The sequence below is a fragment of the Chiloscyllium plagiosum genome, unplaced genomic scaffold (assembly GCF_037043375.1).
Source record: "Chiloscyllium plagiosum isolate Xiang-an unplaced genomic scaffold, Cpla_swu_hap1 HiC_scaffold_16, whole genome shotgun sequence".
NCBI classification, from domain to species: domain Eukaryota; kingdom Metazoa; phylum Chordata; class Chondrichthyes; order Orectolobiformes; family Hemiscylliidae; genus Chiloscyllium; species Chiloscyllium plagiosum.
This window is the reverse complement of record NW_028270154.1, coordinates 45,969,282-45,989,093: the sequence shown is the minus strand read 5'-3', so window position 1 is coordinate 45,989,093 and position 19,812 is coordinate 45,969,282. Positions and strand designations below refer to the sequence as shown.

The 19,812-nt window shown below is 40.2% G+C and overlaps 1 protein-coding gene across 2 annotated transcripts in view; it reads left to right on the top strand.

The window, feature by feature from the left end:
• Positions 1 to 19,812, top strand: part of LOC122556664 (PH and SEC7 domain-containing protein 2) — a 196,886-nt gene that overhangs the window by 42,478 nt on the left and 134,596 nt on the right. Inside the window, exons 1-3 of one of the 2 annotated variants that reach the window (XM_043703660.2) lie at positions 5,965 to 6,037; positions 8,339 to 9,071; positions 15,532 to 16,029. In XM_043703660.2, the coding sequence (XP_043559595.2) occupies positions 8,428 to 9,071; positions 15,532 to 16,029 (1,142 nt within the window). In that variant the 5' untranslated portion in view covers positions 5,965 to 6,037; positions 8,339 to 8,427. Of the gene's footprint in view, positions 1 to 5,964; positions 6,038 to 8,338; positions 9,072 to 15,531; positions 16,030 to 19,812 lie in introns of those variants that run through there. The other variant, XM_087995355.1, reaches the window with a different exon arrangement.

Genomic DNA, 19,812 nt, shown 5'->3' with positions numbered 1-19,812 from the left:
AATGGGAGAAGTTCCATTGCTATGGGCTCATTTAAACCCTGCTAAGACCAGTGACATGATAAATTGAATAGTTAGGCTGCAGATAGGACTTTAAAATAGATAGTAAGGTTTGGGTGAAAGAAAATTTGGGAGGTTAATGAGAAAGGGAAAGGTAGCAGTACAAGATAGGGACATGCGAAATGACAACAAGAATTGACAGGAAGGGAACTCATCAGAATGTATCAGCAAATAAAACCAGAGACCATTTTTCTCCTTTTAATATGTGCATTTGAATTGGGAAAATGTATTTACAAGGGGAGGGATCCCTTTTAAATTAAGCTTGTTGCGACCAGAGAGGAGTTACATTAAGAAGGAGAGCACATTCACCCTTCCTCACCATGGGAGCATAACGATTTGGGAAAATTCCATCTGGAATCAGAATGAATGGGAGAGCCTTGCCACAGGAGTGATTTTAACATCACCACTATACCACAGATTTGCACCAAAACATTAATTTAAAGGAAAAGAAAGAAACAGTGGTCCTCACGCTGAAACTTATGGAAGACCACTACCTGTAACCTGAAAAGTAACCATTTATTAGCACTCTCTACGTTTTGTCCTTAAGTCCATTTCTTATCCATTTGAACATTGATTCTTCTACTCAAAGAGCCTCAATTTGTTAACTATCCTTTTAAATGGTACTTTGTTAAATGCTTCATTATGTCCCATTGTGTTCTCTTCTTCAATCGTCTCTGTTACTACATAAAAAGATTCACATTGATTAGTCAAGCACGGCCTGCCTTTTACCAAACAGTGTTGGCTTCTCTTAACTAACAGAAAGCTTTCCAAGTGCTTGTTGAGTCCTTCCCTGATTACTATTTCTAAAATCTTATCCACCACAGATATTGAGCCACCTGGCCTGTAGTTTCTAGGGCAATCGTGACATCCTTCCTTAAAAATGGTTTGACGTTTGCCACTATATAATTCTCTGGCACCTCCCCATATTTATGGAAGATTGAAAGATTATGGTAATCCTTTATGCTATCACCATCTCCATGTTCTTCAGCAAATTGGAATGCAAGCCAATAAGTCCCAATGACTTGTATGCTCTTCAGCAAAGGCAACCTTTTCATCAATGCCTCCTGCTCAAGACCATAAGATGTAAGAGCAGAGGTAAACCATTCAGCCAATTCTGCTCCTTTCTCTGATTTCTAGGCCTAGTTTCAGAATTCCCTTGGCCATCCTCTGAAACCAATTCCTTAATTTCTGCTGATAGATGACACTAGGATGACACACAGCATAACTTCATAATAGTTATTCATTGGCTGAAGGGACATTGGTTGGGCCACTTTTGGAATATCGTGTGCAATTCTAGTTTTCCTCCTTTAGGAGGGATGTTGTGAAACTTGAAAGGGTTCAGAAAAGATTTACAAGGATGTTGCCAGGGTTGGAGGGTTTGAGCTATAGGGAGAGGCTTAATAGGCTTGGACTATTTTCCCTGGAGCGTCAGAGGCAGAGAGAGGTGACCTTGTAGAGTTTTATAAAATCATGAGGGGCATGGATACGGTAAATAGACAAGGTCTTTTCCCTGGTTTGGGGGAGTCCAGAACTAGAGGGCATACGTTTAGGGTGAGAGGGGAAAGATTTAAAAGGGACCTAAGGGGAAATTTTTTCATGCAAAAGGTTGTGCATGTATACAATGAGCTGCCGGAGGAAGTGGTGGAAGCTGGTACAATTGCAACATTTAAAAGTTATCTGGATGGGTACATGAATAGGAAGGATTTAGAGGAATATGCGCCAAGTACTGGCAAATGGGACTAGATTAGGTTAGGATATCTGGTCAGCATGGATGAGTTGGATCGAAGGGTCTGTTTCCGTGCTGTACATCTCTATGACTCTTTGATTCTATGACCCCACAGTTCTGGGACTTTTGCCCCTCTTTTTAACAGAATCTGGCCATTGCCTTTGATCAACATCCTCCATACCATCACACAGAGTCTACTGGGGCTTTGTGAAGGAGCAACACTTCTGCCCTGCACTTTCTTTCACCAGGTGACACTCTGAAGCTCCGGGGTTTCTGGGTGTCATTGATAAATTGAGAAATACAAAGAACAAGGAACAGTACAGCACAGGACCAGGCCGTTTGCTCACCAAGTCCATGCCAACACATAATGCCTTTCTAAACTAAAAATCCATTGCTCTATAGAGTTCATATCCCCCTATTCCTGCCTATTCATGTGTCTGTCATGATGCCTCTTAAACATTGCTATTGTATCTGCCTCCACCACCTCCCCTGGCAGTGCAATCCAGACACTTTACACCCTCTATGTAAAACAGTTGCCACTCATATCTCCTCTAAACCTACCCCCTTTTACCTTAAACCTATGTCCCATAGTGATTGACATTTCTACTCTGGGAAAAAGATCTGATTATCCATTCTATCCATCCCTCTCATAATTTTATAAAGGTCTGTAAGGTCTCTCCTCATCCTTTGACGTTCAAGTGAAAATAAACTAAGTTTGTCCAATCTCTCCTTATAGCTAATACCCTCCGAACTAGGCAACATCCTGGTAAAATCTTTCTGTACCCTCTCCAAAGCCTGCACATCCGTCTGGTAGTGTGGTGACCAGAACTGTATATAATACTCCAAATGTTGACTTGCCAATTTTTATACTCGATTTGCAGACTGACAAATGCAAGCCTTGTCGACTACCTTATCCATTTATGTTGCCACTTCCAGGGAACTGTGGATCTGTACACCTAGATCCCTCTGTATGATAATGCTTTGTAGAGCTCTGCCAATTACTGTATAAATTCTTATCTTCTCCATCTTTCTATTTTTGCAGATGCTAACAAGTGACACTGGAAGTAACCCAGAGATTAATACCTTTGAGATACTACTTTTTATCTTCATACCTACCTCATGAAAATCTGACCATAGAACTTCAATATCTACCCATTTTGTGTGATTGGTATCATGACTTCTCGCTCGCACACTTCCTCCTGCAGAGTGTTTTGTGCTTTCTCCTTGATGTCCTTTACCTTAGCATAAGGCAGGCAACCAGATTCATTATGCTGGTTGCAGATATGCCTGTCTGACTCCCCAGTTGCAGTCTCTTATAATAATTGATTATAATAATAATTATTATAAATGCAAAATAGATATTTTGCATTTCTCTCCTGTGCAATCCTTTGCCTATTATGTTACAACTTAGATTGCATTTCTCTAAGTGTCATTTTGACTCCCAGCTGTCTTCAATATCCAGTAACTATTTCAGAGTGGCACCCACCGGAAGATTACTATTTTCTTGCCTTTCCTTCCTTTTCTTGAAACCATCCATTTTTGTATTGTGAACTCTTACTGTCAATCAAGTGAACACCTCCTGATAGGTCTGGTTTATAAATCACTCAACTGCCCTGATGTTCAGCAGTGACTCCATCTGCTCCTCAAGTTTGGAAATTCTGTGCTCAAACTGAAGCAACGAGAGGCATTTCCTTCACACGTGGTCTCCTGATAAATGTGAAATGTCCTGAAATTCTCAAATGGTGCAGGCATTGCAAGGAACAGGTCTCAGCTGCCTAACAATGACCAAAACAAAAATCCGATACTTCTTAAAAATCTAGAAAAGATCTTGTTAAACCTCTTCAATGCATATGCTGTTAGTAATTAACCTACTGTTATGCTTACCTCAATTGAAAGTTTTAATTTCCCAGTTCCTAATTTGAATGAATAACCTAGTTCAGAAAAAGAAACAGAGAAAAATATTCACCAACCAATCACTTCCCTGCTTTCCTGCCACACAACCCAATGATTTTGTTTCGAACTATAGTTGGATGGCACTAAATCTGTTCGTGCGCGCAGCTTTTTTTTCATCCTCCCAATATCCTCGCTGTGCTCTTAGTCTGCTCTCTTGTTACTCTTATATCATCCTGCATGTCTCATTGTGCTCTTCATCTCAGTGCTGCTGCTGCTGCTGCCTTTACTTATCTACATGTAGTCTCACTGTAATTTCAGCAATTGTGCAAAAATTTGATTACCTTCGCTAAGGACAGATCTACTTGCATTGGACGTAATACAGAGAATGTTTTCTAGGTTGACCTTTGCTGAAAGGGTTTTTTTTTGAGAAAACATTCGACAGTTTGATCAATATTCATTGAAGTTTAGAAGAATGAGAGGTAGTCTTATTGAAACATAAAAGTTTATGAGGGGAATTTACAGGCTAGATGCTAAGACTAAATTTCCTCTTAGGATATCTATGGTGCATAATTGCAGAAAAAGGGGTATACGTTTAAAACTGAAATGAGGAGAAAGATCTTCCATCTGAAGATAAGGAATCTTTGCAACTCTCTAGCTCAGAGATGTACAGACTGTCTTTGAATATATGCAAGGTGAAGACAGGCAGATCTTTGAACTGTAAGATGTCAGGGCTTTTCGGGAACAGGATGGGAAATGAGGTTAAAATTAGATCAGCCATAACGGCTGTGACAGTGCAGACTCGAGTGACTGAATGGCCTACCTGTGCTTCTGTTTCTTGTTGTTTTGAATCAGTTACATTCTTCTTAATTGCCTCTCCTTTCAACCTTTTAGATTTAGTAGTGTCTTTACCTTATTTATTTCACTTCACATTTTCATGTCAAGTCATTTTTGATCAGCATTTAGTCTATACTTAATAGCCTTCTATGCCCTGGCTTGTGTTCAGTAAGCTTACTCTGAAGTAAATTTTTCAAGGTCATCATTTATCCTGAATTAACATTTTCTTGAATGCAAACTTCCAAGTGGATTTGTATAAATTGCTAATGCCTTCCTTTGAAGTTGACCTTACCATAATATACTTCAGCTTTGATTTGTCCCAGATCATGCCAAATATATGATGTAATTATTTGAGTTTTGATACGATGTGCAATAAAACTCCCAACATTACACTCTTCCAACATGTGGTTTCAGATTGAAATCAGCATGTACCATTCTAATGTTTCCGATGTAGACATCTAAGTAAGGCTGCCAATTTAGAGAAAATCTGAGCAAAGTTTTGAGGGCTTTTGGTGCGTTCTGCTTGTAGTCCCCAAAATAGATTAAGATGCTCCAGATTATTTGGAACTTTGTTCCTATCAGCCTGAAATAGATTCCACTCCCAGGTTCTAGAAGTGAAAGCTGCTGAAAATGTGTTGCTGGAAAAGCGCAGCAGGTCAGGCAGCATCCAAGGAACAGGAGAATCGACGTTTCGGGCATAAGCCCTTCGTCAGGATTCCTGAAGAAGGGCTTATGCCCGAAACGTCGATTCTCCTGTTCCTTGGATGCTGCCTGCCCTGCTGCGCTTTTCCAGCAACACATTTTCAGCTCTGATCTCCAGCATCTGCAGTCCTCACTTTCTCCTCTAGAAGTAAAAGGACAAATACCCTAGTGTAACTTTGCAATTATTCTCATTTTCTTCCCTTCCAATAATTTAGAGAGGTTATATTTAAGTTAGAAACTCTCAAACTCTATAATTGTTTCAACTCTTGATTCAAAACAACATTGTTATCTTTTATGCTGCATGTGTGCGTATATTATGAATAAATTAATTTAATCAGTTTGCATTTATTAATATATTTGTATCGTTGAAGCTTTGATTTTGTCTTTGCTAATGAACAATATTAATGACAGCATGCTTATGTGCATTTGCGTTATTTTCTAATTTAAAAGTTTAATTACTATTACATCATTCTGCACCAGTCAGAAGAATAGATAAACAGGGGCATCTTGTACTCAACATACATTGATAGTGCTATCCTGTGAACTGGACAATGAAGGATGAGCCTTGCCATTTTTTTTTTACAGAATTCAAATTTGTTACAGACGTGTTGTTCTTAAACTAATTTCTGGAATGGTCAATGCTTAAAAGCATAACAAGTCACAGTGAATAGTGTCACAAAATGATAGGGGTGTGTGTTTGTATGTGTGAATTCCCTTACAGAAAAGTGTGATTTACATTGTCCAAGTAAGCCACCAAATAAAAAGGGAAAAGAATAAATGATGGTTGTCTGAGGGCGTATCTTCTTTGTGGCAAGATACACAATGGTGAGCACTGGAAATGCATTGTGCATTCATTTGACTGGGAAGATACAGTATGTGATTTTGAGAAAATTTCATAATAAGAGAATTGACAAGACAATTGATACATGCCTAAAATTGGAAGCAAAGTAGAATTTGTATGAATTGTTATACTGAAGCAATTTGAATTGTAACATGTTTCATTAATTAGCAATGTGTTTGGAACTGAAGTACAAAGAAGAAACCTGAGAAAAGTACATGTGGAATCACGATGAATTATATTTCTCAGAAAGGTTTGAGAATGGTCTCAACATTGTATTTTTCACCTTTTTTTAAAATGGAAGTATATGCCTTCTTATGACTAAGGTGCCTGTTTCATTTTCCCAGTTTTTCTATCTGCACCTGTTGCAATAATGCAGTTTCCCACATGAGCACATTTAATGTATGTCTTCATTTCACCTCAAATGTACCTTTCCCAGATTACTCTCCCCAGTGATTGTTATGATCCTTGACCATGTAGGTTTATTTTCTCCTTCCCAACATTTCCTCTCTCTCCCAAAGCCATGATGGGGTTTTACTTGTTTTCAGTTTCAACCCCATCAAGCTCATTGTGTAATGGATTGATCTTTCTCTGCCATTTCTGCGACCTCCTGCACGATGACATCACCAAAGAAAATCTTCCCCTTTCCATCCCTTCCTGCAATTCCAATGGACCATGCCCTGTGCAGCGTCCAGTCCACTCCTTAGCCAGACTTCCATTTCCCATGGTTACTGTTTCCATGTCAATGTAAAAGATGCAACACCTGCCCTCTTACCTACTCCCTGCTCACTGACCCAGGTCCTAAGCGTTCCAGGTGAAACATGATTTAATTGTTTATTCTTTTTCTTTCAATTTAATGCATTGTACTCACTGCTCATAATGTGACCTCCTCTACACTAGAGAAACCTGACAGAGATTGGATGACTTACTTCCGTTCTTGGGCCGGCACAGTGGCTCAGTGGTTAGCACTGCTGCCTCACAACTCCAGGGATGGAGTTTGCACATTCTCTCTGTGTCTGTGTGAATTTCCTCCAGGTACTTTGGTTTCCTCTATCAATCCAAAGATGTGCAGGTTAGGTGGATTGGCCATGTTAAATTGCCCATAGTGTCTAGGGATGTGCAGACTAGGTGAGTTAGGAAAATGCAGTATTCCAGGGATTGGGTGGGTCTGCTTTGGATACTCTTTGGAGGGTTGAAATGGACTGAATGACTTACTTCCACAGTCTAGGGACTCTGTGATTTCTTGTGAAGCATCTCCATTCAGTTTGTAAGGAGAACCCAAACCTGTAATTTATTTCTGCACCATCATTTTGCTGTGACATTTCTGTCCTTATCCTCCTGCGGTATTCCAGGGAAGCTTAGAGCAAATTCACAAAACAGTCTCATCCTTCAAATAGAACCCATACAGCCTCCTGGACTCAACATTGAATTTAATTGTTTTAGATCATGACCCCTCCCCTCCATTTTTCTTCCTTTTTCTTTGATGTTTTTAATTTACTTTTTCTTTTCTGTCTCTGCCATGCAGACCTCCTGTAGGAGCATCTTTGGTTTTATTACTTGTCCTATTACCAGTCCCTTTGACATTGTACTTTCTGTTTTTTTTTAATGCTTCCCACCTTTCTCTCTATCACAGGCTTCTATTCTAATGGAGATCTTCCTTTGAGAAGCCTTTGTGAGAACATACCGTGGTTGGTTTGGGATTGGGGGGGGTCGGGGGTACCCCTGGAGGGCCATCCAGTAGGCTAAGGAACCTGTCAAGGAGGTGTGAGGGAAACCTGTTGGGCTGGCAGCTCAGCACAGACCTGTCTTGCCAGTGATTAAATGCAGTGTTCATGAGGTGAAGCTTTTAGGTTGGTGTTACTTGGCCACTTAAAGGCCTCAAATGAATCACTGGTGCGCAGGCTGGCTAATGCCCCTGCTAGGCAGGTATAGTGTGGTGTTATGGATGGTTAGACAGCAGACAAGCTCCCTACTGGACTTAATGAGGTTCCCTCACCCTTCTTCAAACCTTTTGGTGGGGAAATCATAAAATCCAACCTGCTAATCCTGTTTCTGTCTCCACAGATGCTCTCTCACCTCAGTATTTCTTGTTTTTTTCTGCTTCTTTTAACATAATGTTGATCATGTTACATAAATTAATCTGTTATTTTCAAAATAATTATTTCCTGTAATGCACTGTGTTATAAGTAATCCTCTGCTTCCCGTAGTATTATTTACATTTAGGTTTCTTGAGCCACAGACTGTTCCTTCAGAATAAAAAAATCTTTTTCTCTCTCCATCTCCTGTAGGATAAAGTTTCATCTTCATCAACTGTAAGAAATAAAATAAAGTACATTTCAAAAACTGGAAGATAACATAACTTCTACAGCATCTGGACATGAGCCAAGCAAAAAACACTCCTTGTACCTCAGGGATTGGTGTAGAGAATAAGCTCAACATTTTGGCACAAGAAACAGCTATTCAAAATGGAAGTAAAAATCACCCAACATCCACAAAAAGTCAAGTTCCAAATAATCATGAACAGATTTTTCTAAAGATGGATGCATTAAGCTCAGAATGCACACAACATGTAACAGCTATGCAGTCAAATTCTGACGAAAACCCATTTATAGAAGAGCAGAAATCAAATAATGCCGCCAAACATCAATTGATGATAACTGAACAAGAAAATGAGGCACAGCGTGTGAAAAGAATGCCTGGGCAGTTGAGTAAAGATCATGCCACAGACACACCAACAATCACAGGCTCAAAGAATGCTGCTAATCTCACACCTGAGGTTGCAGCAATAGCAGAAGCAAGCATGAAATGTCCTGATGACAAAATTGCCGAGCAAGTGACTGGTTTATTGGCAAATGGAATCAACTGTGAATTAAAAGTTGGGGAAGATACCAATAAAAGCTCAGAAAACATTATACTCATGCAGCTGGCTGAGAAAAAAGACATCACTAGTTTTTTGGAGCACAGCACAACATGTGGCAAGGATACGCAGATGAAACACTCTGCAGAAGAGATGCAGAAAAGGTAATTTGCTGCAGGAGATGCATCAAAGTTCTGCGGTTTCTTTAATTAACAAGGCAAATACTGCAGATTATGACAACTTGCAGTTATGCCAGTTTTGATGTCCATTGAATGATTTGAGGATTATGAGGACCAATAAAAAAATCTGCTTTTGGATACAACATCATGCACATTCAAACCATATATCAATTAAATAAACCAAAAGCACTGCGCAATCTGGAATCTTTCAGATTTTGAGATCACAATGTTCTTTCTTTTAATAGTTTGTTTATTGCCTTTGAGAATCGATGGAAATCAATAACAATTTTGCATTATATCACTTTAAGATGTAGTTGCTGTAAATATTGGCAAATATCAAATTCATGAAGGACATCGTGGGCGGCACGGTGGCACAGTGGTTAGCACTGCTGCCTCACAGCGCCAGAGACCCGGGTTCAATTCCCGCCTCAGGCGACTGACTGTGTGGAGTTTGCACGTTCTCCCCGTGTGTGCGTGGGTTTCCTCCGGGTGCTCCGGTTTCCTCCCACAGTCACAAAGATGTGCAGGTCAGGTGAATTGGCCATGCTAAATTGTCCATAGTGTTAGGTAAGGGGTAAATGTAGGGGTATGGGTGGGTTACGCTTCGGTGGGGCGGTGTGGACTTGTTGGGCCGAAGGGCCTGTTTCCATACTGTAAGTAATCTAATTTAAAAAAAAAAATGATTACTAGTTAACCCACACTCCTTTTCACCCTATAGCTTTGTGGTATAAGTGGGAATGCTTCTGTTCTGACTTTTCAAGTCTATTGTGTCTGTCTTCTGCCTCCCTCTTGTAAGTTGATAGACTAAATGAGGTGCTGGTTACCGATTCTCAGATTCTACTGGGTGGAGGGCCAGGAGGCAAGGATGCAGAGGGTGGGGTGGGGTGGGAGTGGACATATGGAAATAGTCCATAATGTCCTTGAGTTGCTTCTGTCTTTGATTTCTATTCAAGCCAGCATGCCAAAGCTAATCCAATTCCACTAACTCTTGTTCCTCTTCATTTGTGCTATGTACTTCACAAATGCTTACTACTACAATTTGCTAATGCGATTTATGCCTATTTCTACCGCCACCATTACCAACTCTGTGTCCCATTACTGGAGTGGATATATATGTCCAACTACTATAGGAAGAATGCTACTGAGGAACTGAGCTGGTTGGTTGGCATCAGCCTTTGGGCACTACTATTTCTTCTTTGCTGAAGTTCAAAGAATAAGTTGCTGTTTGAATTTTTAGATGGCAAGTTATTGCTTTATCTTAATATTCGTCTGCATGGGGAAATGATTATGTGAATAAGGAAGAGAAAAGGAAAAGCAAAGGGTAATGCTAATCTCTGACCTCATCATTCTTTCCACTTCTCTATATAGCGTCTTAGCCCACAATTTCCAGCACAAAGGACAGACATTTAAAGCTGGAATCTTAAGAAAAATATTTTTAAAAAATGCCAAAACACCAGCCAGCTTACTTAAAAGTGTGAACATGCAATTTGCATGTGTGTGCATTGTAGCTGATGTTTGGTGCATCCATGCATCCAAAGGGGTTGAGAGTGATATGGGCCAAATGCTGGCAAATGGGCCTAGATTAATTTAGCATATCTGGTTGGCATGGACATAGAACATAGAACATAGAAGAATACAGCGCAGTACAGGCCCTTTGGCCCTCGATGTTGCGCCGATCCAAGCCCACCTAACCTATACTAACCCACTATCCTCCATATACCTATCCAATGCCCGCTTAAATGCCCATAAAGAGGGAGAGTCCACCACTGCTGCTGGCAGGGCATTCCATGAACTTACGACTCGCTGAGTGAAGAACCTACCCCTAACTTCAGTCCTATATCTACCCCCCCTTAATTTAAAGCTATGCCCCCTTGTAATACCCGACTCCATACGCGGGAAAAGGTTCACACTGTCAACCCTATCTAACCCCCTAATCATCTTGTACACCTCAATCAAGTCACCCCTAAACCTTCTTTTCTCTAATGAAAACAGCCCCAAGTGTCTCAGTCTATCCTCATACGATCTTCCTTCCATACCAGGCAACATCCTGGTAAACCTCCTCTGCACCCGTTCCAGTGCCTCCACATCCTTCCTATAGTATGGCGACCAAAACTGCACACAATATTCCAGATGCGGCCGCACCAGAGTTTTATACAACTGCATCATGACCTCAGGACTCCGGAACTCAATTCCTCTACCAATAAAAGCCAGTACGCCATATGCCTTCCTCACCGCACTATTTACCTGGGTGGCAACTTTCAGAGATCTGTGTACATGGACACCAAGATCCCTCTGCTCATCCACACTACCAAGTATCCGACCATTAGCCCAGTACCCCATCTTTTTGTTATTCTTCCCAAAGTGAATCACCTCACATTTAGCTACATTGAATTCCATTTGCCACCTTTCTGCCCAACTCTGCAGCTTCTCTATATCCTGCTGTAACCTGCCACATCCTTCCTCACTGTCAACAACTCCTCCGACTTTCGTATCATCCGCAAACTTGCTCACCCAACCTTCTAACCCCTCTTCCAGGTCATTTATAAAAATGACAAACAGCAATGGTCCCAAAACAGATCCTTGCGGAACACCGCTAGTGACGGCACTCCATGAAGAAACTTTGCCATCAACTACTACCCTCTGTCTTCTTCCATCCAGCCAATTCCTAATCCAAACCTCCAACTCACCCTCAATGCCATATCTCCGTATTTTCTGCAGTAGCCTACCATGGGGAACCTTATCAAACGCCTTACTAAAATCCATATATACCACATCTACCGCTTTCCCCTCATCAACCTCCTTCGTCACCTTTTCAAAGAATTCAATAAGGTTTGTGAGGCACGACCTGCCCTTCACAAAACCATGCTGACTATCCTTGATCACATTATTCCTATCCAGATGTGCATAAATCCTATCCCTTACAATTCTCTATAAGACTTTGCCCACAACAGAAGTGAGACTCACCGGCCTATAGTTACTAGGGTTATCCCTACTCCCCTTTTTGAACAAGGGAACCACATTTGCTATCCTCCAGTCTTCTGGCACCACTCCTGTAGACAAAGAGGACATAAAAATCAAGGCCAATGGCTCTGCAATCTCCTCCCTTGCTTCCCAGAGAATCCTAGGATAAATGCCATCAGGCCCAGGGGACTTATCTATTTTCACCTTTTCCAGGATTTCCAACACCTCTTCTCTACATACCTCAAAGCCATCCATTCTACTTATTTGTGACTCAGTATTCACATCGACGACAATGCCCTGTTCCTGAGTAAATACTGAAGAAAAGTATTCATTCAGTGTCTCCCCAATCTCTTCCGCCTCCACACGCAACTTCCCACTACTATCCTTGACTGGACCTATTCCTACCCTAGTCATTCTTTTATTCCTAACATACCTATAGAAAGCCTTAGGGTTTTCCCTAATCCTACCGACTAAGGACCTTTCATGTCCCCTCCTTGCTGCTCTTAGCTCTCTCTTCAGGTCCTTCCTGGCTACCCTATAACTCTCAATCGCCCCAATTGAACCTTCACGTCTCATCTTGAGATAGGCCGCCCTCTTCCATTTAACAAGGGATTCCAATTCCTTATTAAACCACGGCTCCCTCGCACGACCCTTTCCTCCCTGCCTGACAGGTACATAATTATCAAGGACACTCAATAGTTGCTCCTTGAACAAGCTCCACATATCATTTACACTTTTGCCTTGGAGTCTACTTTTCCAAGCCACACATCCTAAGTCATGCCTCACCGCATCATAATTTCCCTGACCCCAGCTATAACTCTTGCCCTGTAGTACACACTTATCCCTCTCCATCACGAGAGTAAAAATCACCGAATTATGGTCACTATCCCCAAAGTGCTCACCTACCTCTAATTCTAATTGGACTGAAGGAGCTTACAACTCTATGATTATATGATTATAATGATACCATTGTAGATTGCGTTAGTCAAATAAGGGGTTGTTTGTGTACGATAAATCTTCTATTATTTCAATAAATATGCCAAGCAAAAATAGCTTTCCTGATTCTGTTGCAGCACTCCTTTTGCAACCAGTTCAACCTAAGGTGTGTTACTTTTTATAGGCATTAACTCACACCCTAAATGCATGATAGCATAACTTGGAAACATAATAATAGCATCCTACAGTGATATATTTCAAATGAATGCATCAAAATGGATTCAGTCCTTCCAAACGAAGAATAAGTGAACCCTTAGTGCATGAAGATAAATATGGAATGTTAGTCTGTTTAGTAAGTGAATATTCTGGGAAATTATTATTGCCTTCATACAGATGATTCGGCAACTGTGTTTGTGTAATACACAATGCAAAATATAGCATATTTTCTGCATTACACCTTATCGTATTTGAAGTTCATGTCTTTTCACTGTCAGCATTTTAATTCTTTTTTTAACCCTGAATGTTTTCCTATATCAAATCAATTTGTTCCTGCATCTTTTCTGTATTTAAAAGAACTATTTTTCTGTATCTTTCTTTTCGATCTTGTTCTTCAGAAAAATCAATGATCACGTAACTTTCCAATACAATGGATGTAGGTTGTTCGTTGGTTGCTTGTTCAAGTTAACAAATTGTTTCTTATTTTGTTTATGGGTCCATCTATCTTAAATTTAACAGTAGAAGCCTATTACATTGCACTTTATTTAAAAGATTACTGGGAATAAGGATATGTTTTCTGATAAAATTAGAATATTGTGATGAACTTATTTTAAGATTGTTTGTAAAAAAAAGTGGTTAAACATCCTGACATTTGACTGAAACTAATGCAATCTTTTTGAAATATGTGAAGCGTAAGCATGCTTACACATATGTTTCTGGACTTATTATGTTTCTTCCTTTCCTTCTCCTAATTCCAGGCATCTATGAGGGGAGAGAAGGACTCTCTATTGCATTACATGCTAAAAGTTAAGCTTTTTCATGAAATGATTTTTTAAATTCTTAAATAAGACATTACCAACTCAATTCATTCACAGAATGGCCCAACTTAGTTTGATCCACAATGGTCCCAAAATAGATTTTGGAGTAATTTTCTGACCTTGTGTTCCACATTTGGAGTTGACCCTCAGCCAATCTGCTGCTGAAACATCATTCATGCCTTTATTATTTTCAGACCTTACAATTTCAACATATTTTGATCTCCCATATTTTACTGACTCAACCTGAGGTCATCCAAACTTTTGCTTGTGTCCTGATCATATCAAATTCCATTCAGCTGGCATCCCTTGCGTACAGACTTATTGTAGTTCCTAGTGAAGAAGCATTTTGATATTAAAATTCCTTGCTTTCCAATCCTATCAATGTTCTCACATTTTCTATCATTCTAATCTTTGTAAATAATAATTGTAAGCTGTTGTCTAAACTGTAGCATAAAAAAGAATATACTTCACTGTCCATTAAAAACATTGGATATGACCACAAATAAAAAGACAATGGTGAGAGTTTAGTATTTGATTCCTGAGTGTGCTACATATTCTCTAGATATTGGACACAGAAATGTACTTTCTGGGTCACGGGAGAGTAAATCTGTCTGCTGTTGTAATTTGCGATGTTGATCACAAAACAAAGCAAAGTTTAAAAGTCTAAAAAGATATCACCTTTTATCCATTAGCTGCTCTTTGCTTTCCTTTTTAGGAAAATTTTCTCTAAAGAGATCCGACTTTCTCCATAGCTTCTGCAGAAGCTCCCCTCTCTGCGAGATTTTGGAATTGACAGTGTTCTTTCTCTGGTTTTGTTTGACTGTTAAATTTGTTGCTAGTTCCCTTTTAAATGCGATTATAATCCTTTCAGAACAGAACATTCTATTCTCTGACATAAAGGTGCTCCCAATGCATTGTATGCAGTGTACTGGGAATTCAGATGTTCTCATTTAACAAGCTGGGTTCACTTTATAGTTGCAGGTGCACTCAACACACCACAAGCCTTGGTACACACTGAAATATTTTCTGATGTAACTCTCAATTCATAAGATTACATCTTTGAAGAGAAGTGTTTTTTTCTAAGTGGCATTACATTGGGAAGAATATACTTGAGACAATACCGTTCATCCTTTAGTATTTCTACTGTTACTTGTTCTTAGTAACTGAAATAAAACTGTCATTTTAATAACATCCAGTATTAACTTCACCATAGTTAAAAAGTGTTGAATCTAAGTATCTTGCCTTTTCATATTCTTTAATCTGGCATCAGAGATAATAATGTAACAGTCAAATTGATGAAATCAATATTTTTTCAGATATATTTGTTGATTTTGATTCTTTTTAATTTTGATTTGGTATATTCATAACTAACATTTACAAAATGTTCCTTGTTTACAATGATGTATTTTTGTTTTTACAATAAAACGGTAAGTGCATATATTATGCTGTTAATTTCTTAACATAATTTAAAATTTCACTAAATATTATTTTTTGTTGTGATGGTTTGTTAACAGGCTGATAGCTGGAGAGACAATGGCTAATGGTGCAACCGTTGAAAAAGAGCAAGTCCAAGTGAAGGACAGTCGAGATGGATTCAGCTCTACATTTGAAAGAATTGTGGAATCTGACCTTATGAAGGGCACTTCATACAGTAGCCTGGATTCTTTGGATGTGTTGTCACTGACTGATGAAACAGATAGCTGTATCAGTTTTGAAGCCCCACTCACACCTCTAATTCAACAACGTATTAAAGAAACCCCAGAACTACTACAGCAGAAATTGGTTCAGGTTGCTGAACAGCGAGAGATCCTGGAGGCTGGAGTTAGCAATGACCAGGAACATCAGTCTAGGATGAATGAGGGAAGTGTTGAAAGTCCACTGAGACACTCACTCACCAGCAGCAGGTCTGAGAATGTCCTTAGTAGGTCCTCTCTGAAGTCAATGCCAAATGGTTTGCACAATGAGAGAGATGAACTAGAAGATGACATCACCAAGATAGTTAATTCCATCAGGTAAATTGACTAAGTAAAAGCATTTTCTATCTATAATAATCTTGGTATAAATTGTTATGTTAAATATTATCATCTTTTAAAAATATATATTTGCAAAATCTTACAATTTAATGATGGAAATTTTCCATTTTGTTGCTCTTAACACATTAGGTGTAATTATCGGGAAATTGTAAACTCTGAATCTATGATTTCCATCCAATAAAAAGTTGAATGGAATATTGTGGGCTAGAGGTCCCAAATGATTCACATAGATCAAAACAGCAATTGTTCGTTCAGCAGTGGTGGGAAAGGTTTGATTTAAGAGGACGCTTTTGGGAAGCTTTTGAAGGAGAGGAGTTATCTCGGAAAGCAGAGGAGTTAAAGAATAACATAGGAAAAAGAATGGGAAGTCTGGCAAGTGAGAGGAGGTTTCTGTGGTCTGGCACTGCAGTCGATTGAAGCATATAGATTCAAAGGGTATGAACCATTGCACCAGCCCAGTACCACTATGGGAACCCGAGCAATATTTACAATAGTAAAACAACTGAAACACAAGGCTGGTTGGAAGCATGGTGAGAGGGTCTTAGTTGTTGTTGGAAATGTCAAATGGTTTGCCCAGAAGCTTGATTCTTTAGTTGATTTTTGATTTTGATGGAAGGTAAACCTCATGCATTGATGTGGCAGGATAAGATATAAGACATTAAAAAGGCAATTAACTGGAATTTGATGTTACAGTTTGGATTTTACTGTTGGCACAGTTGGCACCATAGGCTTCAGAAGCTCACCTGGTTAAAAGAGGTCAGAGCTGAATACTGGTTCTCTCAGCCAACCATCAAGAGCCAGAGACAAAAATAGAAATTACTGGAAAAGCTCAGCAGGTCTGACAATATCTGTGGAGAGAATCAGAGTCAACATTTCAGGTCGAGTGACCTTTCCTCAGAATTGACATTAACTCTGATTTACAGCATCTGCAGTTCTTTCATTTTTTAATCAATAGAGCCAGGACTTGGTGGTATGGAGGTTGGTACTCAGAGGGCATTGTCAAGTGATCACAGAATGGGGAAAAAGGGGTAAGCATTAAGGAAGCCGTGCTTCTGAGTTAACATTTACTCCCAAGGAATGAAGTCAGGAAAAAGTGTGGGGACATGGAGTTTGGAAGGCAGTAGGAATTCTGGATAGAATGCCTAAGAGAGAATCCCACAGGCCTCATTTGCTAAGGGTTCACAGCTGTCATAGTTGTTGGTACAGCACAAAGGGAAGGGGTTGTTGGGATATACTAGGGACATGAGGGCTAACAAGATGGCCGGACAGATGGGGAAAGGTATTGAGAGTCTTACCACATGTAAGAAAGGCTTTCTCTGAGAGAGTGCTCAAGTCACAACTGGGATATCTCCTGGTGTCCATATGGTAGTGTTACCAATAACTGCAGTTCTTCAGAGAGGCAATCACTGTCTTTGAGCTATTCTACACAATGAGCTGTAATACCTGTGGTTTAGTGGCTATCCATTATCGGTAGCCTCAAAGATTACCTTGATTTTCATGGGAGCTGCGTGTACAATATTCCCTTCTGTGATCCATCTGGGCAACCAGGAGGTAAGCAGTGTCATATTCAACAGAGTCGGTGCCTGAGTGCATTGACACACTGATTCACACATTCAGGAGATGAAGACAATTGGCTTTAGGGGCCATCACTGGATTCTCCCGATGTAGTGCAGTCAATTACACACCTGTGATATTAAGACCACCGATCAGAAACCATGGGCTTTCATCAACAGAAAGGGTTTCCACTCATTCAATATTCATTTGTTCTTTGACGACTGAATGTAGATACCTCAGATGGGTACTTGGTTCCCAGAAAGCAGCCAAGCCATCTATATACTTCAGTACAAATGCCACAGCTTTTCTCAAAACCCTGTGCACCTTGGATGGACATGAAGAAACAAGAGTTATCACGAGAAATGTGGCTCATCACTCCTGTGATACCTGCCATTGGTCACCATTCAATCAGGCCATTCAGTTTCTGAAGAAATGATTCTGGTGCCTAGTTTGATCTGATAGAACTGTTCAATATGCTGCAGTGAGAGTCTGGCTTATCACGCTGGTCTGCTGTGCATAACTTCGTGCTACAGAGAGAGGAGAAGATGAATAAGGAAGAAATTGTTGATTGCAATGGCTTTTCAGATGATAAGATACAGAGGAGGGAGGGAACATAAGATGAGAGACCCCTTGTATCACAGGCACAGTGGAACACGGTATGCCCTCATACATCGACATTCATTGTAACACATCAGCCCTTTCAGAAACTGAAAAAGGTCTGGATTTTAGTGGACTGAGGCAGGTCATTGATATGATTGTAACACGGGATTCAACTTCTTTCAGCAACTCCATGGCTGCTGACCACCTCTACAAAGCTTGCTCAGTTGAGCTGGTCTTCTCTTTGCATCTATGGGAGAAGGACTTCTTGCATTACTCTTGTAGTCTGGAGGAGAACCTGCAGGAAGGCATCATTAAATCATGTGGCTACCCGATGCATTCCTACTCCAGTGGAAGGCAGCAGTCAGATAGAAGACTGTTGTTTAAAGGCATCAGCTCGACACCGGTGGACAGATGGAAAACTGGGTTGATGAGAACATCCAGGCAGACACTGTTTACAGTTAGCATTGAATGTATTGCTGCCTACCACTTGAGTATTGCATCTGTCTTATTTCCAGCCACTGCCTTTCAAATCATTGGCCTCTGTGCATTGCTTGCCATGAGGGAATATATGGCTGCCTCAGTGTGTTTGACCAGCCTTCCAATGCTGCCACAGAGACCTGAGCCTTGTTGCAAAATATAGCCCACACTGTTAGCCGCATGACCTTTTTACTCATGCTGTATTTTGCCCAAAGGACTGGATGCAGTTATGTTACAAGGCCATTGAGTGGCAGTGCTTCAATCTTTTTGCCTTTACAATAAGCTAAATTGAAATATTCTTCGTAAAACTTCCTTCTGGCTATCACAACTCTGCACTACCACACTACCCATGATGAACAATGTTGCTATCTATTTTCAATTTTTTATGGAGTCTATCTTTAGGATAGAATCCCTACAATGTGGAAACAGACCATTCGGCCCAACAACTCTCTGAGCAGCATCCCACACAGTCTCAACCCCCTGCCCTACCCCTGCAACCCTGCAGCTCCCATGGTTAATCCACCTAGCCTACACATCCCCGGACACTATGGGCAATTTAGCATGGTCAATCAACCTAGCCTGCTTATCTTTGAATTGTGGGAGGAAACCAGAGCACCCGGAGGAAACCCACGCAGACATGGGGAGAATGTGCAAACTCAACACAAACAGTCCCTGAGGCTGTAATGCAGCAGTGCTAACCACTGAGCCACTGTGCTGTCCCAATTTACAGTTTCTGTTTTAACAAACCACTTAGAATATTGTTACGTTCAAGCACACTGGTACAAACTTGCCACCCATACTCACTCCCCTCCTGAATGTATTGTAACAGAGAAGTTTATATTTTTGGTCCCATACAAACCATGCCAGGTTTGTCTGTTGGTGGTGAAGTGAGAATGTCACTGAACTCAGTCCAGAAGGCTTGCTCTCTCCAAGTTTCTCTCAGTTTTTCTTAAAAAGTAGCACCAGTTATAAAGCCAATTGGAAAAACGTCCATTGTCTGAGAACTCAAATTTGTTCCTTTTCAAACTCCTACTCTATCCACAAACTTCAAGATTTCTTTGTGCTCTCTCTGAAGATTCGTAGGCTTCTCCAGTCCAGAATTTCCCACACAGGAATTGTATTACGTAGTCT